This window comes from Scomber scombrus, chromosome 9 (genome assembly GCF_963691925.1).
Source record: "Scomber scombrus chromosome 9, fScoSco1.1, whole genome shotgun sequence".
Classification (NCBI taxonomy): domain Eukaryota; kingdom Metazoa; phylum Chordata; class Actinopteri; order Scombriformes; family Scombridae; genus Scomber; species Scomber scombrus.
Window position 1 is genome coordinate 19,435,715 of NC_084978.1, and position 24,011 is coordinate 19,459,725.

The 24,011-nt window shown below is 40.6% G+C and overlaps 1 protein-coding gene across 2 annotated transcripts; it reads right to left on the bottom strand.

The window, feature by feature from the left end:
- Nucleotides 1-10,561: 10,561 nt before the first annotated feature.
- Nucleotides 10,562-16,701, bottom strand: LOC133985734 (cell adhesion molecule DSCAM-like). 2 transcript variants are annotated; one of them, XM_062425422.1, is made up of 15 exons: nucleotides 16,691-16,701; nucleotides 15,744-16,007; nucleotides 15,322-15,660; nucleotides 14,720-14,848; nucleotides 14,428-14,595; nucleotides 14,256-14,326; nucleotides 13,844-14,090; nucleotides 13,633-13,725; nucleotides 13,380-13,469; nucleotides 12,780-12,908; nucleotides 12,405-12,569; nucleotides 11,578-11,630; nucleotides 11,341-11,443; nucleotides 11,222-11,252; nucleotides 10,562-11,127 (listed from the first exon to the last, which is right to left on the bottom strand). In XM_062425422.1, the coding sequence occupies exons 2-15, from the start codon at nucleotides 15,802-15,804 to the stop codon at nucleotides 11,070-11,072; spliced, it is 1,737 nt and encodes a 578-aa protein (XP_062281406.1). In that variant the 5' UTR covers nucleotides 15,805-16,007; nucleotides 16,691-16,701; the 3' UTR covers nucleotides 10,562-11,069. The 2 variants fall into 2 exon arrangements, with proteins under 2 accessions (XP_062281406.1, XP_062281408.1); XM_062425424.1 differs by lacking the exon at nucleotides 13,380-13,469.
- Between the last annotated feature and the right edge of the window lie 7,310 nt (nucleotides 16,702-24,011).

Consider the following 24,011-nt stretch of genomic DNA (forward strand, 5'->3'; position numbering starts at 1 on the left):
TGAACAGACATGTGAGTTAACGTGAACAGAAAAGAGGAAGCACATGGATTTGAACTGGTAGCTGTCAATTTTTTTCCCCCATTGGTTGACTGAGAGCATTTCCTGCTCTCCCTCTCTTTCTCTTTCGGTTTGTGCCACTCGAGCACATCTGCTACACTGAAGGAAATGTAAAATGTACAGGATATCCTGTTGTAATGAAACTCCAGGTTGAATGAAAGAGAACAGAGGAGGTGTAGGAGGGGGGAGCTCATGTGTAATGCCTGTTGGTGGACACATGACAGAATAGTGACGAGGCTGAGGGCCACTTAAAAACACATGAGCAGGTTCTTCAATTCCCCATAGTGTAAATAATTAACTTTATGATAAAAACTTGGTTTAAAGTTATGGTAAGGTTAAGTTAATGTTAGGAAAGTAGAAGTTAGGGTTAGAAAAAGTCCCCAGAAAATGAATGTAAGTCAATATAATGTCCTCTGAAGTGATGGAAACATAATTATAACAAATGTGTGTGTGTGTGTGTGTGTGTGTGTGTGTGTGTGTGTGTGTGTGTGTGTGTGTGTGTGTGTGTGTGTGTGTGTGTGTGTGTGTGTGTGTGTGTGTGTGTGTGTGTGATGTGGTGGGGAGGGCAAGGGGCTCATATTGAGTGCAGGTGCGCTGTGAGAGACTGAGTTGGGGGCGGGGTTATAAGATGTGAACAGGGAAGATTAGGGGCTTTGATGAAAACCAAGGACATCTGTGATTATGGTGTATGTGTGTTCATGCATGGCTGACATATGCTTGGCTGCAGCAACCCCAGGTGTTATCGGTCTATCTATATACTGTACCTATATATCTATCTATGATTTACTTCTTTGAGCAGTGGTTCTCAAAACTTTTGAAGTCAAAGGACCCTTAAACTGACATAAATCAGAACACAGACACCCATTTAGTAAGATTTTGCCCCAGGGTCCCCAATCTGATAAGATTTTGGGTTTTAGATGTTTTATTACAGAAAGTGTAGTCATACATTTTTTTCATTATGTAACTTATGGATGGAATTAAAGTGAAAATAAATTATTCCCCTTTTTACTGAGGACCCCCTTGAATCCCCTCAAAGACCACTGGAAGTCTCTGAACCCAATTTGAGAACCGCTGTCTTACAGAGCAGTAAGGTTCTCCGTAATCAGGCAAAGTAGGAATTCTTCATCCTAGAGGCAGCACATTTTCAGAAGGGAGTGAAAGAGATGGAGATGGGGTGTCATAAATAAATCACTTAGTATCTGTTCGCTCTCCTCGGTGAGGCTAAAACCTCGATGCTCAATCTGGTGGCATCTCACCTCGGCCAATGAGCTGGATAATTGATGGAACTTGAAATGATTTCATGTAATATCAAACTCCTACGCTCGCACATATAGTCGCCCATCCCCAACCCTCTGAAGACTGGTGCTTCATTCTTGCGACAGTATAATTTTCTCTGTAATACACTGACAGAGCAGCTGACCCAGCTGCAACAGAAGCTGAGGATTGTGACCTTGTGTGTCTTGCATGTAACGCTGCTGGCTTTGTACAGCAAAGGCATAAAAAAACATACACACAGTCTCTATAGAACCCATATGGTTGACAAACAGGATCAGCCACAGATAAACAGAAAAGAGGAAGACAGAGAGGGAAGCTTCTTACAATAACAAGCAGTGTGTCGTGAGCCTTTTCTCAGTGGTTGTGTTTACCCTTGCTCAGTCCTCCAGGGGTAATTTGGGGAGAGGAAGAGAGACAGAAAGTTAGACAGAGCACAGAGAGACCAAAACTAGCAAATAACTGTCAGGAGGCAGCCTGTCTCCTTCAATGTTAGGTGTTTGTGCTGACAAACACACAAAGGCAAGCACACAGCAGCACACTGATACATCAGTGCACGCACGTACGCTACTTTTTTACTTTCTTTCTGTCTCTTTCCAGACACGCAAACCCTCAGAACTGAAACTGAGCTTTTATACAGTACATGAGTGTGAGGATTGGCTTTGTTGCAGTCGTTTGGCAAAGAGCAGTTAACGATAGCCCTTCAAACTTAAGCATCAGTGACAATATCTCACTCCCATCCATCACTCACTGCTGGCTCGCTGAACTGGGAACAGATTCACACCCTTCCCTTCTATACTCTGTTCTTAACCAGCAGGAGGATGAGAAAATACCCAGACCAAGGTCAGTGGTTGGGTCAAACCTCTGCTGGCAACTTGGTCCTATCTGTGTGTGAGAGAGTCAAGGTGACATGGATGGTTGGTGGGTGGGGGGTTGGGGTTTATTCCTCATTTCTACAGAGAGACATGGAGCCCAGGGTCAATATTGACCATCAACCATCCGTGAGCTTGGCTGGACACCGCTTGACTTTTCAGACTTCTGGTTTAACAGGGGGAGGGAAATTCAGGGGAGCGGACTCCAGCTTGGAATAAAACCACGCTCAACACACATTTGCACATACGCAGACACCATGCACCATTCTCTATCTGCCATCTGGAGAAGACAAGCAGGTATGAGGAGGCTTTATGGTGAACTGAGTGGGAGTTGCAGCGGTTTGGGCACAGTGACAGAAAAGGTGACAGAGAGAGGGAGCGAAAGCGAGAGGGAAAAAGAGACAGTGTGGAAGTGTGTGTGAATGTGTGTGTTTGTGTGTGGTGGGGGGGGGGTGCAATGAAATGTAAAATGGGATTATAACAGCGTCACTGAAGACTCTTATATTTGCTTTAACTGGACATGGTTAGACCATCTCGGCTGTCCGTTTGTCTCTTGGAGCGCCATTCAAGTCTGACCTGACCAGCACACACACACACACACACTTTTCCTGTGCACACACACACACACACACACACACACACACACACACACACACACACACGCACACGCACACACACACACACACGTGCACAGGATTGCGATCTTGAGCTGAATACTCAAACCACAGTGTTGTAGTCAGAGCTGACACCTCTGAGATATGGCCCATAATGCTGTGCTCTCATTGGCAGAAAGACAGAAGGAGCAGTGCCGAGCCAACAACAATACTACATGAAAACACTTCAGACACCACCACAAACCAGCGCCACTCAAGGGGAACTATGCTATGGCTATACTCAAACATAACGGCCCGAATTAGGGTTTTACTTTAAACAAGAACATTGTCTAAGCAGACACAAGGATTCAAAATAAAATCGGACTCGCTGACTGGACATCCGCTGCTCTGATCTGTAGGCTTTTCATAAAGATGTTCAAGTCTCGAGCAACATGGGCAGCTCAGACTAAACAAGTGGTCTGCCTGTAGCCCCATGGGAAGCTGCTCACTAGTACAGGACCGGGTACAGATGAAGCGCATTAAGATGAAACAGAAGCTAGTAGATTTAGTCATTTAAAAACATTTTGGAGTTGTCAAGAGGTCCAGAATAGCCTGTTCCCACTGTATGAAAAACATTTTTTACAGGGACAATGTGCATCAGACAACATTCCTGTCAGTGTCCTGTTTATGTCTTTATATCATTTATAAAGACATTAATTTCTACTTGTCAGTGAGGAAAAACAGAAAAAGATAGAAAGATGAGAACGGGCAGAGAAGGAGGGACAGTAAGTGGGGGATGGAGAAAGAGGAGTTGCGAGCGTCTTGGAGAGACTGTTCCTTTGTTCTGTTGCATTAATCTGCTTTTTTCCTGTTCCCCTGCTCGTTCTTTTGATCCGCTGTTGGATCATCCCCTTGATGATTCACTAACAGCAAAAGAAATTAAATACATCGGATTGATGCCACCCCCCCAACCCTCATTTCTCCCCTCTCTTCACTGCCTCCCTCCTCATCTTTTTCCTCCCCTCTTCTCCCTGAGGCCTCCATTTCTTCAATAGATAAGCGGCAGATCCGTTCTTTATCACTTTACTCTCCATCACTATCCTTTTCCCTTGTTTTCCCTTCTTCCTTCTTTTCTGTTTTTTTTTCTTCTCTGTGCTGCGTTTAATCCCAGCCTTGCGGTGGATGCATGTCAGAGATGTAATTCCATTGTTTAACATGCTCTTCTGAGCCCCCGTCCCACCCGAAACTCAGTCACTCCCGGGGCCACATACATATTCATCAGCTATCAAAAACAAAAGGCAGATCACACTGTTTGTCATGTACTGCAACCAGCGCTATTCAATTCTCTCCCTTCTTTGCTGCTTCTGGCGGATTAGTGCATGTTAAACATATCTCAGACACACTAATCCTAAGTACCAACATATAGACATTCAATCAGAGAAAGAGAGTCTGTAGTTTTCTTAACATGCAGGCAGAAGCTCCTTAGTTTCTCTTATATGAGGATACTAGGAAGTCTAGGGAAATGTGGAATGCAGTGATAGTTGGGGGCAGTAAATGAAAAAAAACAGTAGATCAGGGGCTTTAAGAAAAGTAGGAGAAAGGGGTCAGTTATGCAAAGGGACATGCATGGCTCTGTGAGACTGTAGGCTATTCATTGGGCAGTCCTGCAAAGTCTGAGCCTGAGTGAGAGTCAGTCCCCAGGTCCTGCTATAGTCTTCTGGGTGATATCCAGGATGCACCGGCGCACAGCTCCGGGTTCCAGGCTCCAGGCTCCAGGGCCAGACAGATGTAAACACGGCCTGACCGCACACAGAGGCGCAGTGCCAGCCTGCCCTCACCTCACGTATAAACAGCCAAGGAGGCCACACTGTGGGCCAGGGGACAGACAGCGCTGAACTTGGCTGGAGGCAAGGAGGGAAGGGAAGAGGGGGGTGGGGGTTGGGTGGTTAGGGAACAAGGAAAGAAACAGGGCAAGAGAGCATGAGGCAAAGATTGTATGCTTGTTAGAGCAGTTGCCATTTCTGATAAAAACTGTGGAATTAAGGCTTACTCATCTTAACATGGTATATATTCTATTGTTCTTATTATTTGCAATTCCTAATTGCACCTCATACTACCAGCTGTGTGTGTATTTGTGTGGATCTGTTTAGATATTTTCTCCAACGCCTTATTGTGACAGATGTGCTGGGCTGCTCAGCGCCTGTTTGATTTCTGCATCAGGACAAATATGGGTCAAAATGAAACATCCAACACGGTGGCTTCTACTTGCTTGTTCTTCTTTCTTCTTTTTTATTCCCTTTGCACTTTCTTCTTTTCAAAGCTTGGCTCAGCGGGACTGTGTGTCTCTGCTGCACCACAACCAGGTTGTGTGTGTGTCTAAGAGTGTGTTACAGTGTGTGTGTGTGTACGTTTGTGTGATGAGACGTGACAAGCGCCTTCATCCTCCCCTCAGACACCGCATTCCACAACGCTCCGCCACTCGCTCCGTGTGGCGCGCTTTTCATCTTTCCTCTCCCCGTTCCTTCCTTCTTCTTCTTCTTCTCCTCTCCTTCCCTCTCCTTGCTCTTCTTCTCCTCGCTCTCACAGGTGGAAGAAAGGCACATGGAGAAATGAAAGGGACAAGATTCTAATTAGAGGAGGAGGCTGAGACAAAAGCAGGGGAATAACGAAGGGAAGCAACGATAACACATGTAAAACACAAAGCCTTAATCTTAGAGAGCGTTTGGAGGGATCTCTCATTTCTCTCCCTCTACAGTGAAGCGAGGCAGGGGGGTTGTGTGTATGGGAACACGAGGGGATAGGATGTGATTATGAGCACAGAGCTGACAGACAGAGAGATTGGCGTGTGTATGTCTGCGGATTGCGAATATGTGTGTGTATCCCCACAGGGCCTTCAGCTTCCTCTGTTCATAGGGACCAAGTTAAAAACACAGCTATGTAAAAACATGCATGCAGTTGAACTTTTAGCATTGTTTACTTATTTGGAGAAAAGTGCAACAAAGTGCCAATTTATTTAAGTAACTGCATCTTAATTCAACCCCTGTTTATTTTGTAAGTGAAGAAGGTTCATGCAAGTTCATGTTGCTCTGTCTTTATCTACATTAAGGCTTTCAACAAAGGAAGCAAAGAAAATGTATCAAGTCCACAATCGCTGCCTCTCTGTCAAAAGAAACAGCTGGCTGCTTCTAAATCTCTCCATCACTCTCTCCAGTTTTCTTGCTTTGCATGTGGATTCTGTCTATTTTCTTATTTGTTTCGCCTCTGAGCTTCTCTGACATGCCGCTGCACCTCCAGGGTCCTCGGGCGATATGATAGGACTCTGGGATTTTGGTTTTCTTGCCACTGCTGTGAAACTCCATTCAGATGATGAAACTGTGGTGCAGCTGTGTCTGTGGCTCACGGTGGCATGCTGGTGTCTTTGTGGCTCTCTGCGAGGCTGAGGCGAATTCTCACTGATGAAAGAGCCTGTAAATGTGTCTCTTTAGCCCGGGCCCATACATCTTCTCACTGAGAAGCCATTGTGACTGTCATCTGCCTACATTTGTGTGTGTGTGTGTGTTTGGCTTTATACAGGCTAATAAGTCCAAACCATTCTCATACAATCTGTACTACCTCACACACACTAATGGAAGTGTAGCCATGTTCATATGTGTACATTGTGAATTCACGTGAATAGGCATCTGAGTGAAAAAACAGGTTAGACAGTTTGTCAAATTATGTCTGAGCGAATATGGCACAATTGACAGACAGGCGTCGAAAAGATTTTTTTTTCTTTCTGCCATGAAGTTTGGATCCTGTGAGTCACAGGCAGACTGAAAATAACAGCGAGAGATAACCTGGCAAAACACATTTCCACAGACTCTTCCCTTAGGTGATGCAAGACTTTAGACAAATGTCTTGTTTGTTCACCACTGAATGGCCATCTTTCAAGGGGTGGCATGCCAGCACAAACACACACACACACGCACTCTATACACACACCGATATGCACACGGGAGCAGATCATTTCTCTCCCTCATGAAGTAGGTAGCGAGAATATTACAAACCAAAATCATAATGCATTGCCGTAGGCCAGAGGTCGGACGAGGAGAGGAGAGGCAGCTGTGTAATTGAATTACTGTCTGACAGACAAGGATAGATAGATAGATAGATAGATAGATAGATAGATAGATAGATAGATAGATAGATAGATAGATAGATAGATAGATAGATAGATAGATAGATAGATAGATAGATAGATAGATAGATAGATAGATAGATAGATAGATAGATAGATAGATGTACACATAGTATGTGAGTATATGTCTATCTGTGTGTGTGTGTGTGTGTGTGTGTGTGTGTGTGTGTGTGTGTGTGTGTGTGTGTGTGTGTGTGTGTGTGTGTGTGTGTGTGTGTGTGTGTGTGAGAGAGAGGAAGAGAGAGAGCGAGAGAGAGAGCGAGAGAGTGACAGCAAAGAGCCTTATCCTCCATTAATAACAGTCACTAATCCCCTGATGTGATTACCTCTCCCTGCCTCCCTCCCTCCCTTCCTTCCCTCCCTTCATCCTTCTACACTCTTTCTCCCATTCAACAGCGCCAGCCACTTGTCTTCCATGGCAGAGCTCAGCTGGTCCAATCCCCTGAACAGATCCAAGACTTCCACTATGTTCAGCTGCCAGGACGATGGAGGTCTTCCAATTTGACGCCTCTCCTTACTAGAACTTGCCTCTGGGCAGGTGTATAAAAAAGCAAAAGTCAGTGGTGTTAGCACAGAGAAGGAAGCAAATTTAAACAGATTAAGACCCATGCCTCTGTTCAAAGCTCTGACACTTAATGCTTTCTGAATGAGAGGTGACGTGTGATATGAATCGTGCAAGATATGGTTTTGGATGTTCAAACGTTTATGGAAATATCTGTGAGCATTAAGGATTATGGGTGTGCAAAGGGAGCACAAGGGAACAAGCATGTCAGTATAGCTATTTCTGTCCTCAATGACTGGCTGCCAAATGTTTGTTTTTTTTCGCTAAACTCGTTACATCAATATAAAGTCTTGTGTGTTTCTATGGAAACTTAGACCTCTGAGAAGGTTGAAATTTGCTACTTAGCTCAAGATATGCTCAATAATAACACATTATAAATATTTACAATGTGTTCACTTGTACATTATGCATCATAGAAATAAATACAATGTGTCTACACATTGACAAATGTCTGCTGTAACACAGAGCATTAAGCGCAAAAGATAAAAGCATACAGTAATATTTAGCATGATTATATTTTATTTGTGCGACTTGTTCTTCCAACAAACTTTAAAGATATTCTGCTCACGGGTTTTACAAAGTTTTACAAAGTTGCCTCACACTAAATTTTTTAAACTTGTGAATAATTTGTCTGGTTAAAGGATAGAGGAACAATAAAATAATATGAGCAACAATCTCAGTGCTTTTATAGATGCACAAAAGCAGAGAGGTAATTGAAACTGCCAGACAAATACTCTTCTACTGTACACACATTCAGAGAGGCACACATGCATGCAGATACAGGCCGACATACAGTATAAACATGCTCAATCATACACACAGGCTGATGCAGGTCCCTCAGGGAAACGACAGTGCAGTACAGCGTTGTACTTTGGTTTACTTGGTCTACTTGGTGATGTCTCCATGGTAACTGTTATGTCTGACCTTCAAACATGTGCACTGCCTTCCATCTGGCTCAGCTTGGCTAATCAGATCACATCAACACACACACAAATCTCGTCACGCATGAGGACATTTTTTTGGGGGGTGATTTTGAGATCGCTACTTCACCGTCATTCTCATCTCAAGTTTGTTATCAGACGCTGTCATATCTGAGATTTTTGTCCAGCTTGCGTACAACTCATGTGTCTGATTTTTGGACTACTGCTTTGGCCTGTTTTCATTTGTGCACTGACAGGCATGCTATGGCTTTAACAAGATGAAAAGTTCCCTTTGAGCTGCATCAGTTTGTAGGGGGGGTTTGGATTGAATCAATTAGTGCTTCTTTCATCAACAAACGGGCCATTCCCCAGCACTGTGGCTCTGTACCCCCTTTTCTTTTTTGATCCACCTCAACTCCCTGCTTGCCCCTTTCATTTCTGTTCAATACTCTCATCTGCGCTGCTGCTCGCAAGTTCATAAGGCACTCCAGAAGGGCCAACATCTGGCAGCTCCTTAGGCCCAGGGCCGTGCATCCGTTCTGGGGCAACAAGGCCTGGAGACCAGCCCCTCCTGTGAAGCCCAGCCTTTGGTGTTTGTGGTACCATTCAGAGTCTCCACTTCCTGAGCACTTGGTGCCTTGATGTGGCCAGAACCATAGTGCATGATTTATTACAGTACTAACTCTGTCCCCTCTGCTAATACTGCCATTATTATGACCATACACTCCCTCCTCCTTCCTCAATCTCCCACCTGCAGTCTCACACTGCAGCCTTTACCAGATACAGCTGACACAGCTCTGCGTGGCTTATATAAGGAGCATTGTGTTGTTGCCTTAATGTTTGGTCTCATTAGAAGATGTTTAAAGAGGGCAGGGAGCCATGCCGAGAATGAGGTGACAAAATTGTTGTGGCGATGACACATATAGTAAATCGATTGGTTGGTTTTTGGCTGTGTGGTCCATCAAAGCGACCTCATCAAAGTTATCCAACCAGGGCTCCCCACTACCTTCCTTGCCTCTTTCCTTATGTTTATGTAAGTGTAATCAGTGTGGCTTGAACAGAGAGGAAGATGGATGAAAGGAGAGCGGGATGGAGAGGTGTGGACATGGAGGAAAGCACCAGAACACGAAGGCTCTAATGTTTGTGTAAGCAAAGCCAGAGTGAGGAGGCAGAGGACAAAGGGAGGAGGGCAGCGGCCAAAGGAAGTGAGGGGTCCAGGATGAGAGGAAGTGCTTGTCCAGAGAGGAGGGATGTGGTGGAGTTCTGTTTACAGGCCGCAGTCAAATGGCGTACTGTGGCTTTGTGTGTCAGCAGCTCTGAGTTTGTGATGGGTTACCAATGCAAACCAATAATCAAGTGATATATACATCACTGTACAGACAATTAGTCAATTTTTCAGGAAGCATAACACTTCAGTATGTGGATACTGTAGCAACAAAAGCAACAGTTTCCCCAGCATTGGCTTTGTCAAATGCCTTCTTTAGAAAGAGATAAACAAGCAGAAAAGGAAGCTTTTTTTAAACATCCATTCATCCATACCTAAACACATACAAACATTGATCTCTATTCTGCCATGCAGTCCCAGCTGAGAAACGGTTTTGGGTATCCCCCCTGTGATCCCCCATTAGTGGGAGTCTCCCTTGCAGGCAGCTGCCCCATAGCTCCACAGAGATATCAAATCTCCTCCTCTTCCTCATCTCCTTAATTAGGCCAATTAAGAGATTTACAGGACAGATGGATGGAAATCTAGCTGGCTGCAGTGTCTGCCCCTGAGGACGGCTCTGTGAATGATGAGGTGAGAGCTGATGGAGCGCTAGAAATCAACTCACTGATGGGACTCTGGTGCCCTCTTGTGGTTGTTAGTGGATACTAGCGAATAATAGTTGGAAAAATGGAAATTAAATGTTACCAAAGCCTGTGTTTTCTTTATTTTGGTCAATGGCATTTTAAGAAAAATAGTGTTTATTGTCAAATAATAAATGAAGATTAGTGAAAATGTATTGATTGATTACCAATGAATGGCTATTCACTTTTAGCAAATCAAACTTTTTTTATTGACGATGTTTTAGTCAGTCGAGTCATTTAAGATAAGTGTCACTACAATAGAGAAAAGATTATTTTTTATTGCAATAACTTTAAATTTTAAGTGTTCCAACAAAATGTTATCCCAACAGAACATTAATAGAATACTGTTCATCACGTATGTATTGTTTGTACAGTTGAAACCTCTTACAGACACACAGGTAATGAATCAAAATGACAATATTATTCAGCCAATAAGCTCAAGCACTTTACATGCAGATGAACAACACACACTGTGGATGTTTATCATCATAAAAGAAACACATCTAGTCTTATAAACATAAAATGATTTGACTATGTTTTGAATTTTGTTTAGTTGCAAATAATAGATGTCATGAGATTTTTCAAAGGTTCGTTTCAATCAGGTAAAACTACAAGATCATATCAGATTTGGATTCTTTCCTCCTTGACAACATAAAAAATTTAAACAAATGTACACTTCTGCTTTTTATGATTTCTGCTTCTGCTTCCTTCTGCTTTTGCTGTTTACCAAAAAACTTCTTCATTGATTCGTAGAGTTTAGAGTAGCTTGTCTTACAGCTCTTGGAGTGAATCAGAGCCCCTGTACTTTATTACTCCACTGGACAGCCACCTGCAGACAAGAGAAGGTTTAATTCCAGTGAAGGTAATTCAGATTAAGTGACTCTTAAGTGAGTATAAATGTGGCACATACTGCAGCCACTCACATGTTCAGGCTGCCTTTTCTCTGTCTTATCCCTATAAAGAGAGAATGTGAGGGTCAAATTAAACCGTTATTTTGTTGGGCTTAAAGTGACACTAAAGTAACACTGTTAGACATACTTACGTCGAAGCTGCCATGTGATCACGATGGCAACAATTAACAGCACCAGCACCACTGGCACCACAATGGCAACAAGGTGACCACTTTGACCCTCCTCAACGCTCGCCTGGCAGAGAGGACAGATAATCAGACAGATGAACTTCACATATTGCTCTAGTTGTTGTGTTGCAGTCTTCTTCTTTGTGTGTATGTGTCAATATCAAAATTGTAGTTTAAAGAAGGGCTTGGTTTCACACTTACAGCAGAATGAGTGTCAGTAGGTGCAGTAGTAGAGAGAGCGTCCCATTGATGATCTACCATAAAGGCACAACCACAAATGAGAGCAGCTAACAGGAAGTTTGGAAAGTATTGCCTTTCAGGAAACTCTAAAATACATTACAACATCGCAGCTAACAAAAGAACAAAGGTGAGGGCATATTAGGCCAATTATAACGTGTTCCTTTTGTATTTATATTTTTTGGAGCTGCCTTTGATTATGAATAAGATAAAGGCTACTTCCCCTTCTGCCACAGAAAGTGATGAGGAAACTTTCACACATTTTAAATCTGAACAAGCATCATGGTCTGTTTTGTATGATGTAGAACACAAAAGTTTAAAAAAACGTTTGCACTTTTGCACATTTTGCTTGAATATCTCATGTCAGTCACTGCCCTATGCACGTGAACGCATCATGCTCACTGTGTGCCTGTGAGTGAGAGAGATCACAGCAAGACCTCACCTTCCTCCAACTACGGTGACGTCTAATGGACATTTCTTTTAGTGTACATCCATAAATATGTGTGTTACAAGTTTCTAATTATGTCTTAAGTTTGTCTTGATGTCTATGCTAGATTTATAATTATTAATCAATCTGTATTGTTGTTCTTTATTGTTACAGAACCACACTCACATAATTAGATTAACAGTCGAACTCTATACCAGGACCTGAATAATCAAAAATAGTGTCCTGACCCGACAACCTGAAGTGTTTGCTGCCACACCTATTGATCCATTCCTATTCTTTCACACAACATTAACATACACTCAAAAAAAGACATGATAAGACAAAGAATGGGGAAATACTACACCTGCTTCTCCAGTAGTGACAGTGAGGACATTGCTGGCTTTACTGGTGCCCAGACTGGACTTGGCAAACATGCGGATGTTGTAAGTTGAGGGGTTTATCTCTATTATTGTGGCCTCTGTCTGGTTGGGACTGAAGTCTACAACTGTCTTTGTGTAATCCCATGAGGCTGTCGGTGGAATAAAAAGATATTGCACACAGATATATTAAATTCAGAAGAAAGAAAGATGTTAAGAGTGGAACTAATGTTGTTCTGTAGGCTAAAGTCGACATTACGAACACCGGGGAAAAAAAAGATTAACAATGTGAGTTTAGTTTTCACAATAGAGTCACGGTGAATTAGCAATAATTTAATTACTTCAATGAATTTTTTTCCCACCGTTCACAGCTTTATACTCCAGGAGATAGCCAGTAATGGGGCTGCTTCCTTCAAACCCAGGAGTCCAAAAAAGGGAAATGGTATTATCTTTGACCTTCCTTAACTGGACTACTGGGGGATCTGGGCGCCCTAAGAGACATACAGCAGGGCGAAGACAAAGTTGGAACATTACACAGAAAAATCACATTCATTTTTTTAATACATCTTAATGGTTTAATTTTGTGAATTTGAACATATTTCATCTGGAGAATTACAGAGTGTAAAAATGATGTCATTTATAGAAAAGTCCCAGAGTTGTGAATTTTGAACATTTTCAAATCTCTGGAAGCCTGACTTTCAGTTATTGAATTTATTTATTTGTTTAGAACATGTAAATAAAAACATAAATAAAGACAACAAACAAACAAGAATAACAATGTTCGAAGAGGAGTAGGAAGAATTCCTACTTCCTCCATTTACTCATATATAATTTATAAACAACTATCCTAAATTTATTTACAACCTAAATATTCACCCATTAACACAACCCTTCCTCATCCATATACCTCCTACAATATGAGTATAAATATTAAATTAAAACTTTAGAAACACGTGTTGTACCTGAGGAGAAACTTGTAGTACTTAGTCCCCATTCTGGGGTAGCAGTACCAGTAAGAGTATCAACTTCAGTAACTGTTGAAGTTGTGTAAACTTGGGAGAGAAAGAAAAGATAGTTTCTACACATGATTAATAAGCAATAAACTATCATAAATAAAACTCAAAAGAAAATTCATTTGATTTTACTTGTAGAATTTCTCGAGATACATAATAAATCATTTAGGAATATGAGTTTCACTACCTCAGTATCACAAACCTGAAATGAAACTTGAAGAAGTGCTGTCTGGTAGCCACACAGTGGCAGCAGGGGAAGTAGACTTCATTGTTGCTGGTGCTGAAGTTGTGTGAACTTGAAACAGAAAGAAAGACATTTGCCAGTCTCTGTAAATCCCTGGATATCAGACATCACAAAGATACTTAAATTATTATTTTAGTTGCATATTAACATCCTCTCAGGTTTCACTTACTCTCACCCAGAGTAGAGCAAAGGGGAGCAGTTGAAGCAGGTCCAATGCCTGCATTTGTTTTGGCCTGTATGATCACGCCATACTTGGCAGAAGGTTTCAGGTTAATCAGTATGATACTCTCTATTTCCCTTGTGGCTGCCACGGTTTGGTGCTGCCACCGTCTGAAAAGTCTGCTTGCAGGGTCGTACTCTCTGTAGCTGATGGTGTAACTCCGCAGAACCCCATTTCTGAGATCAGCCCTTGGAGGCTAGTCAGGAGAAAACAAAGGATGCTTTTTCCAATTTATTAATTAACTATCATTTAGGATAAACTTTGACCATTCACAGTGTCTGACTTTTTTTTCTTTTCTTTTTAAAATAATATTAAGAGATTACACTAGTTTAATGTGACTGTGGCTAACTAGTCAAACCACCTTCCAAGTGACTTTGATACTTTGAGGACTGAGGGCTTGGAGCTGCATATCCAGGGGAGGACCTTCTGGTGCTGAGTGAGAAAACATTTTTTTAAAGGACAACCACAAAAAAATTGAATTACAACTCTACAAAGTATTTCTGCATAGATAAATAAATTCAGTCTGACTCTACCTGCTTCTTTTGTTGTGACTGTAAGAACATTACTGGATCCACTCATGCCCACACTGTTGACAGCAAACATGCGGAGGTTGTAGGCCTTGGCTGGACGCAAATCCACCAATGTGACCTGAGTCAGATCAGGATTCGATACTGGAGTTCTGAATGTGGTATCCCATGATGCTGAACAACAGAAAAGCATGGATGAGTGTAATCAGATTCACACTACATACTGGCCAAACTATATTTCAAAATGTATAATTTCCTTTTTTCTTTTTCTTTTTTTTACTAAATTCTATTGTTTTACCCTGTTTGTTCTTGAGATCGATCACATAGGATGTGATGGGCTTGCCGCCATCAAACACAGGAGTCCAGCGAACAGTGATGGTCCTTTCTTTCACCTCTTGCATCTCCACTCTCACTGGATTAGGAGGACCTAAAAGGGGATAAATGCTAAATGTACGGCTTTATAATGCTGATGCAGGTAGTCAATTAATCAATAAAAGCAAAAAAACCTTTAAAAAAGTCAAGAACAATTTTACATAATCAATTGATTTAATTCTCTCTTTTTAAATTAATAGCAATGTTGCCAAACATTTTGTGCTTCCAGCTTCTCAAATATTTCAAAAATCAGATTTCTGATGTCAACTTAGTCTATGTGAAATTATGATCCACCAAATAAATAATTAATTGATTGATTAAACAATCAATGATAAATCCATAAAAAATAATTGGCTGAAGCTCTAATTAAAGAAAGACAGAAAAGTTAAAAAACAAAACAAAACAAAAAACAACAAGCCACTTAAGTAACCTGTGAATACCAGCAGCAGCTAAATACCACAAGCTGCAGATACTGATGTACTTGTCTTTTCTCTCTCCCTCAAAGATTACAGTTTATCTGTGTCTCACCTGGCACCACCGACAGGGTCACCTCTTGTTTCTGATCATTAAACCAGCCTGGGATATCCACACGACAGCCGTATGTCCCTGAGTCTTTCTCCACAACATGTCTAATGGTCAACGACACATCACCTTCACCAGTGTTACCCATAAGCAGGTAACGCTCGGACAGTCTGCTGATAACTGAGGTCCCGTCTGTCTTGAGCACTTCATTGGCACAGCCACTGTTGGGGATGGCCCCTCGGCCCCAGCATGCAGAAAGCCTGCCGTAGCGCCGAGCATCATAATTGCATGTTAAAGAAACATCCGTCCCAACTTTGGCCAATACACTTTCTGCATACTCACAACCTGGAAAAGCAGATGGTCAAGAGATATTTGTTGAAATATATAAAATAAAAATCCCCATATTTAGTAATTTAGTCATCTCTTACCTAGTAGCAAACAAATAAGACTACAGGACAAATGAAGGCGACTAGTGATTAAAAAAATCATTGTAAAATAATCAGCTTGCGTCTCGGAATCAGTCGATGGATTTTGTTCACCTGCTGAACGAGACTGAACCAAACCACAGTGCGGTTTCAGCTTAGAAAACTTTCCAGATCACATGATGTTGGCCTTGATATGCTAACACAAACTTTTCTGCTTGCTGAAGAGGAGGAGGGCTGTTTCCTTTTCTGTAGTTTTGGTTCCTTATCCTAGAAAAGGGCAAACTGTTTCATTTTGATGATTAGACAGAATCAAGGTTATCAAGAGTGTCTTCATATTACGATCATCAGTAGTTACAAAACCAGCATTCCTTACACAGATACATGACACAGCCTTCATTATGACATGGTTGCTTATATGCTTATCTATATGTATATATATATATATATATATATATATATATATATATATATATATATATATATATATATATATATATATATATATATATATATATATATATATATATACAGTACTGTGCAAAAGTCTTAGGCCACCACCATCATACAAACAGAAAATACAGGAAATATGTACACAAAATGTAACATTAATTATTAAATATTATTATTAATTGAGGCTCCATTCCATTTAGGTTTAAGAGAGCCAGGTTCCTGCTATTCAAGTGTAAGGGGTATACTTACACACTTTAGCTTATAGAAACTGTTTTCTTTTCTGTTTTTTAATACAGCGTACACATTTCCCATATTTTTTGGTTGTATTCTAATAAAGAGACTGAGAAATAATTATATATGGTCATGATAGCATTGCTAAAACAACAAATCTAATGGTGGCCTAAGACTTGTCAGAGAGGACTGTGTGTCTTCAGCCCCCATTATGAGTAAATAGCAGGAAAATCTGTCAATTCCAGTTAAAAATCTTTCAGGTGACTCACCTCAAACTCCCTCATCACTTTGCTTATAGTCCGCAGATTTACAGTAATATATATATTACCATTTTAACACTATAAAGCTGACTTATATTGTCAAAGTGAGGGCTGAAGGCACGCCATCTAATAAATAAATCTCTACCCACTACATCGTGATATGTGACACACAGGAAAATAAAAAGTCTGGTTTACTCTAGGACCATGAACTGTGTGTGTGTGTGTGTCGTAGACTGCTGAGTAAAGTGATTCTGCTGGAAGTTTAGTAACCCAGTATATGACTTCCTCTTTGATCACTCCCATGATCATGTGGTCGGTACAATTAGCTACCACAATTTTGTAAAATACAACCCTGTAAGTTTATTGATTTTATAATCATGTGCAGGACAGGGATTGGGCAATGCATATTTTTCCTTTTTTTGGTAATTTCACAATTTGCAGCGGTGAAAGAAGTCACAAGGTATACAAGTTTCGCTTTCAAAATTTTAATTAGGTCAAAGTACAGCAAAATTGACTTTAAAAGTAAAAGTACCCAAAATGGATGTAGTCATTAGGAATATATACTTAACTGTTGGATTTCTATTAGAGATGCATTAATGTGTAAGCAGCATCATCTTTATTTAACGACTCATCATATTTTATATATTGATGTCATGTTTTATGAGAAAAATCTTAATCTGGTGTCAAATCAATGTAGTAGAGTATGGTACAATACAATATTTCTCTCTGAAATGCACAAGTAGTGCATAAGTAGTTTCTCTTTGCTACTTGCACGTATTTTAATTAGGTAATATGAATGTGGCACAAAATTGACCCATTTCTATACAAATGAGCCTCGTTGCAAAAACAGTCCAATTCCCAACGACCAGAGCTAATAGCCAAACACAGTTAGAGTGAAATTATTGTGTCTTCAAAGAGTTGGAGGTAACTGAAGTGCCTCTGTAAAGTTGGTGTTATGCCCACGAATATACTATACATGTACATGGACAGCTGCGAACAAGGGCAAATTGCACTCAGCTGAAAAACTTTACAGGTGTGTTTGTGCTGTAGTGTCATCAGTGAAATACTTTTGTGAATTGTACATTGAGACAGGGCAGAAAGCGATTGCAAGTGATACGCAATTCATGATGCTATCAATGGCCACAAATCATTGTTTGTGAATTTGTCCCTCGGTTTTTCAGTGGGTGCTTGAATTATAACAATAAAGAAGAGTTTAAATGCCACAATAAATAAAAATGTGAAGTCCTTGGGGAAGCGGTTAGATGCATCCTTGGCTGACAGCACCAATGTCTCCAATGCATTGAAGCAGACTGAAGAATGACTGAGGAAGATAGACAAGTCTGAACTTCCGGGCAAATTCAGGACTTGGCTGTACCAACACGGCCAACTCCCCAGGTTGCTGTGGCTCTTCACAGTCTACGAGTTCCCCATGACTGTTGTTGAGGGCATGGAGAGGAAGATCAATAAGCACCTAAGGAGGTGGTTTGGATTCCCACCAAGCTTTTCCTCAGTGGGCCTCTACATCCGGTCTGGGCAACTTCTGGGCACCCCTATCATCGGTTGTTAAAGAGTTCAAGGTCGCAAAATGTAGAGTCCAAATAAGCCTCAGCGATTCCAATGACAACCTGGTGAGGCGAGCAGGTGTCACAACCAGGTCTGGGCACAAGTGGTCAGCCAAAGCAGCTGTAGAGCAAGCAACCAGCTCTCTAAAGCTGCGCGACATCTTACGCAACCCATGCATCCAGCGGCAAGACCTCGGCTCTGCACATTTTCAGGAATGGGGAAACGCGGATGTAAGAACCAGGTGGGGCATGGTCCAGGCGGAAGTTTGGACCCGGGAGGAAGAAAGGCGGATGGCAAAAGCAGTGGAACAAGGTTCCCAGGGCGTCTGGACAAAATGGGATCTGCCCAGGCGCAAAATCTCATAGTCAGAGCTATGGAGGTTAGAGCCTTATCGCATATCCTTCCTCTTGCGGTCTGTTTATGACACCCTTCCTTCGCCATCTCACCTGCATGTTTGGGGGCTGAGAGAGGGTCCACTCTGCAAGCTTTGTGGACAGAGAGGGACGCTGGTGCACATATTATCAGGGTGCAAAATAGCGCTATCCCAAGGACGGTATAGGTGGCGCCATGATAAAGTCCTTCTGTCTCTTGTCGACACACTGGAGCGGGAGATGTGCGAAAAGAAGTTCCCAGAGGTGGTGCACACAACCCTCCGACCAGACATCATGCTGTGGTCGAGCAAGGACCAGAAGATGATCCTGGTCGAGTTGACGGTCCCATGGGAGGAGGGCTGTGACGAAGCCCACAAGAGGAAGACCAGTCTTTGGTCCAAGACTGTAGGGACAAGGGCTGGCAGGTGTGGCTCTTCCCGTTGAAGATAGGCTGCAGAGGCTTCCCTGCCAAGTCAGCATGGCAGTTCCTGTCAGTACTTGGCCTCGACGGGAGAAGCAAGCTGCTCGCAGGATTGGGGAGGAGGTCGAGCAAGCCTCCTGCTGGCTGTGGAGCAAAAGGGAGGAGGAAAGCTGGAGGTCAGGAGCAGATAGGCAGTGATTTGGCCAATCACTGCCAGCCCGCCAACTGGGGAGTGTAGTGGTTGAGGGCAGAAACACTCAATGAAGGTCGGACACCACCTGACGATATCTGTTCCTGACCAAAGGCTACAGTTACCAAAACATTGGTAACAAAAAAGGCACTCAGTAGTGTATATCTTAAGAAGTAGATATATTTAATCTGATTTTCTCACATGTATGATATTACTTTAAACACAGTCACAACCAGTCATTCCCCTTCCTTATTTAGAATTTTTGCTAACATTTTTACACCGGATCACTGAAAAAATACTATAGGTCTTCACCCAAAACAGGAACAAAATCAAGGTCAACATTGTTTCCTCTAATTAACAAGTAAAATTCACATGAAGCAGGAACTGAAACAAAGAAAAGGAACACATTCTCGAAAGAATGAAACATGGGGTAAAATTTGAAGCAGCATTCAGACATTGTTTTTATTAGTGTGTCTATTTGAGCAGAACCCCTAAACTGACACAAATTAGACCTCTGACCCCCATTTGATAAGATTTTTGCTTTTAGATGTTTTATTACAGAAAGTGTATGAAGTGGTAACATTGTGTTACTTATGGATGGTGAAAATAAATTATTCCCCTTTTTGCTGTAGACCCCCTGGAATCCCATCAAGGATACCTGAGGGTCCCTGGACCCCACTTTGAGAACGACTGTATTTGAGAATCAGAATCAGAAACAGTTTTATTACCAAGTAGGTTTGCACATACAAGGAATTTGCATTGGAGTTGTTGTGCATAACAGTCAAAATATCAAGATATCACATATCCTAAATAATATTAAAAAGGTAAAAGAAAGAAAGAAAGAAAATTACCATTAAAAATGTGTAAAATATATTCTAATTGAAAAGGGTTGCTACAGGTTTAAATGGAATAGAATCAAATGAAATGTACAAGATAATTTATTTTGCATTTTACCTTTCCAGGAGTTGATAATGAAGATGCAGGAAATATAGGGAGAAAGAAGAAAACCAAAAACGTAATCAAACAGGGGACTTTGCCATTACAGTGTTTTGTTCTCAGCCACTTGGACACCTGGGGCCTGTTTCAGAAAGCAGAGTTTGACAGCTCAGAGTCAGTCAACCTAGAGTTAAAGTTTTAACTCAGAGTTTGTTAAACTTGCTTCCTGAAACAAGCCCCAGGTTAAAATATCTTTGTTAAGATGTTTAAGTTAAATCAATATTGACACAGTTTTTTTTATCATAAATTGAGAAAAAAAAGTGGTGACACTGTGATCTATGTGGACCTTGATGTTGAAATTGAACATACAGTAGTGTGTATGAAAGCAACACTTAATAATTTTAAAGTGGCGTCATCATGTTGATGAGTGCACAGTGTCTTCAGGATGAACCCTCCACTAATATATTAATGATAATGTATTAAGTCGAATAGTTGGCAACATGAGCCATCCATAAGCTGAGCCAGATGAGAAAATCTTTTATTAATCAAGATTTTTTCTCAGCACCATATGAGATGATATATGTGTGTGTGTGTGTGTGTGTGTGTGTGTGTGTGTGTGTGTGTGTGTGTGTGTGTGTGTGTGTGTGTGTGTGTGTGTGTGTGTGTGTGTGTGTGTGTGTGTGTGTGTGTGTGTGTGTGTGGACACCAAGACAAAATCCAAGGGAAAACATGTTCAAATGAAACCACTTGTTTCCAACATGATGCCAATATTTAAATTAAGTGCTAGTTATTTAACATAAAACTGAACAAGAAAATCCTGGAATCCAAAACCACATCACCACAATTAAGATAAATTAAGAAGAATTACTAAACTCAGTAACTAAGGTTACTTCATTACGTGACCATAAATAAGCCCTAAAAGCCCCTTTTATTTTTAACAGCTGGAAGTGTAGCAGAAGTTGTTTCACATCAAATCACCAGTGTAAAAAAGGAACTTGTATAACACATGTTTGCCCTTTTCACTGCAATCTGAGAATAGTGGGACCGTGTGAGCTGCTGCTCTAGAGAATTTTGTGTTTATTTTTCTTACTAAATAAAAAAATAGGAGCTCTAAAGTTTTCCCTCTAAGGCAGAAAAAATAAATAAAGTCAACATACGTCAAGACAAGCATCTCTTCACCCAAAGGTTCCTTAAAGAAATCTGCACCCTTGTTCGTAATGCTGACCGTCACTCAAGCTTTTGGTCGCTTACATAAATAAACAACAACAGAATGACTATGATGCAATATATGTTTAATTTTATGGGTTTGATTTAATTTGATTTTTATTTGCAATTTAAAAGCCCGTCAACTCAAAAGAGTGCTGTGACAGAAAAAAAGAGGATAGCACTTAAAAACATTACTAAAAATTTTACTGCCAAAGTGGTCCTCAATGGAAACATGCACAACACAAACTGCACAATACATTAATTAAACATTAAACATAAAAAAATGTTTAATAAGAGTGAAGCATCTATTTACCCTATAATGCCAGCTTTACTTTCATTTCAAATATTGACTTTGTTTGACTTTGTTTAATATGCAGGGGCAGTTTGTTCCATCAGGAGATCCCTGGGTAGAAAAAAATGATTCTTGCTGTTTTACTTTGAACATAAACAACACTTAAAGACATAATACTTGCTCTTCTGTTGTAATCATGTTGCTTACCAGCCAAATCAATATAATAGTTCATATTGTGTGGTATTTATGTGAAGCATATGGTTGTTTAACTCGATCATTCACTGGCAATAATCCAACTTCCTTCATATCCACAGGACAGGTTTACGTGTCCTGGGAGGAATCACTTTCATATAAATATGGTATTGCTATATTTGCCCCTGTGTTTCACCTCACTATGAAGGCACTCAACTTTCTGTGCCGGTTCTGAACATTAGACATAATGCTGCATTTAACATGAATGGAGTTCATAGAGATATTGTGCCGAAAGGAGGACAGCCCACTCTCAGTGACTTCAACTGTTCAATAGACACCCACTTTTAAAGCATAAAATGAATCTGAATGGAGCATGAATCACAAATTATAATCCATTCCACATTTACGAGAAATACAGGCAAGGATTATGATTATGGTGAAAATAAAATAGCTGCCAATGTTCCCCGCTCCCAGGAAGGCTTAGAATTCTTCCTGCAACGAAAATGAACCTTATCATGACGCACTGGTACGATAATAAATGGCACATAGTCTTCAGTCTGTGCTATAAATATACAATATATTGAAATAAATACGAGACCTCACTATAACATCATACTCTCCATTTTTCTTCCAGCCTTAACCCACTCCCAAACATGCATGTAATCACAGAGTGGATAAAACATCAACTGACATTTTGTAGTACTAAAATATTATGTGTGGCACAAGACTCAAGCCTCACAACAGTAAAAACATCTAAAACAATGTGTATGAATGTACGATCAATGAATATAAGACATTAGTATTACTGGTTATAGAGACATAAAATGAATAAGACATTTGTATTTTCCCATCACTAGTGATGACCTATAATTCATAAAAAACTTATCAAAATAAATGTTAGAAAGTAGAGTCTGTCTGCTGCAAATGTTTCAAAAATGGGAATTTGATCATGTGAAAAGTGAGAGCCTGAAGTGGCAAATCCACTGGTGACTGGAGTTACTGTTCTTCACACTAGCTCTACGATGTTTCTAGCTCACAATTTGCTGTTAAGGAAGAAGGTACTTTAACAACAAAAGTAAAGTTATGTGAACGGTTACTAACCTCCCTCTAGTATCAATATGAAGGAAAATGTGCAGTGTTGATGGTATGTTGTGTTACTGATAAACAACATTTTCCTGGAACCGTGTGGTACATGGAGCACAGGGACCGCTACAATAATACACATTATTTCTCTGCTTGAGTTCTTGTCATTGCAAAACCTCAGTGTGCTACAATATTATTAGTATTATTAGTATGATTAAACTATGAAGTATTACTTAAAATTATAAGATCCACCTCAACACATGTTAGATACATTTTATTAATCATTGTGCTGAACATTTGAATGCAGGATTTTTACAGTGCTGTATTTAAACATTCCCAAAGAGAAAGAGTTAGCCTCAGGCCCCCACATCACTAAGTCTGAACCCTGAGTCCATCAACAAGTGATGGTTGTTTCCTTTACCATTGTTGTCTATCATCAAGGTAAGAGGAACTGCTGAAAGTAAAGAAATTGTGAAACTATAAGTAGATGAAGATGAAGAATATAGAAATCAATTGCTAAGTCACAATTCAGCTAATTAGGACACTGGTCACATTCACATGGAGGCCAAACTTTCTTTGTTGTAGCAAACATTAAAAATGTAACTCCTAAAACACTTTTATTGTCATTGTTTGGGAACAAACATACAGGTTAACCAAAAATGTAATTATATCCAAACAGCCATGACAGTCAAACATCTAGTTTATTCAAAGGTCATGTTTGTCCCTTTGGGCTATTGAGTAAAGCATATGACTTAGCATATGAATTCCCCTTTGATTGCTCCCATAAACATGTTCTTGTTCACCACAACAATATTATTTTGTTCATAGGATTGAAAGCAGAAAACATGACATGAAGTCAGACAGACAGAAAGAAAAAATACCACTTTTTTCACATCACTGAATGGATGTTAGCACGAGGTTTCACTTTCCATTTCATTAGAATGTGGGAGATTTTTTTTTCTTCTTCATTAGCATATTATATTGTTTTCTTTAAAGAGTTTATTTTACATGTTTGGTTTATAGTGTGTACATAGTGTGTAATGTGCATACAAAACACAAACTTTATCAAATTGTGG

Bases quoted from the DNA above. Each gene is read 5' to 3' on its own strand.
- LOC133985734 (XM_062425422.1), bottom strand. From the start codon at position 15,804: ATGATTTTTTTAATCACTAGTCGCCTTCATTTGTCCTGTAGTCTTATT. The intron at 14,596-14,719 runs GTAAAACAATAG...TCTGTTGTTCAG, and splicing joins CGATCTCAAGAACAAACAGG to CATCATGGGATACCACATTC. The intron at 11,253-11,340 runs GTAAGTATGTCT...CTCTCTTTATAG, and splicing joins GATCACATGGCAGCTTCGAC to GGATAAGACAGAGAAAAGGC.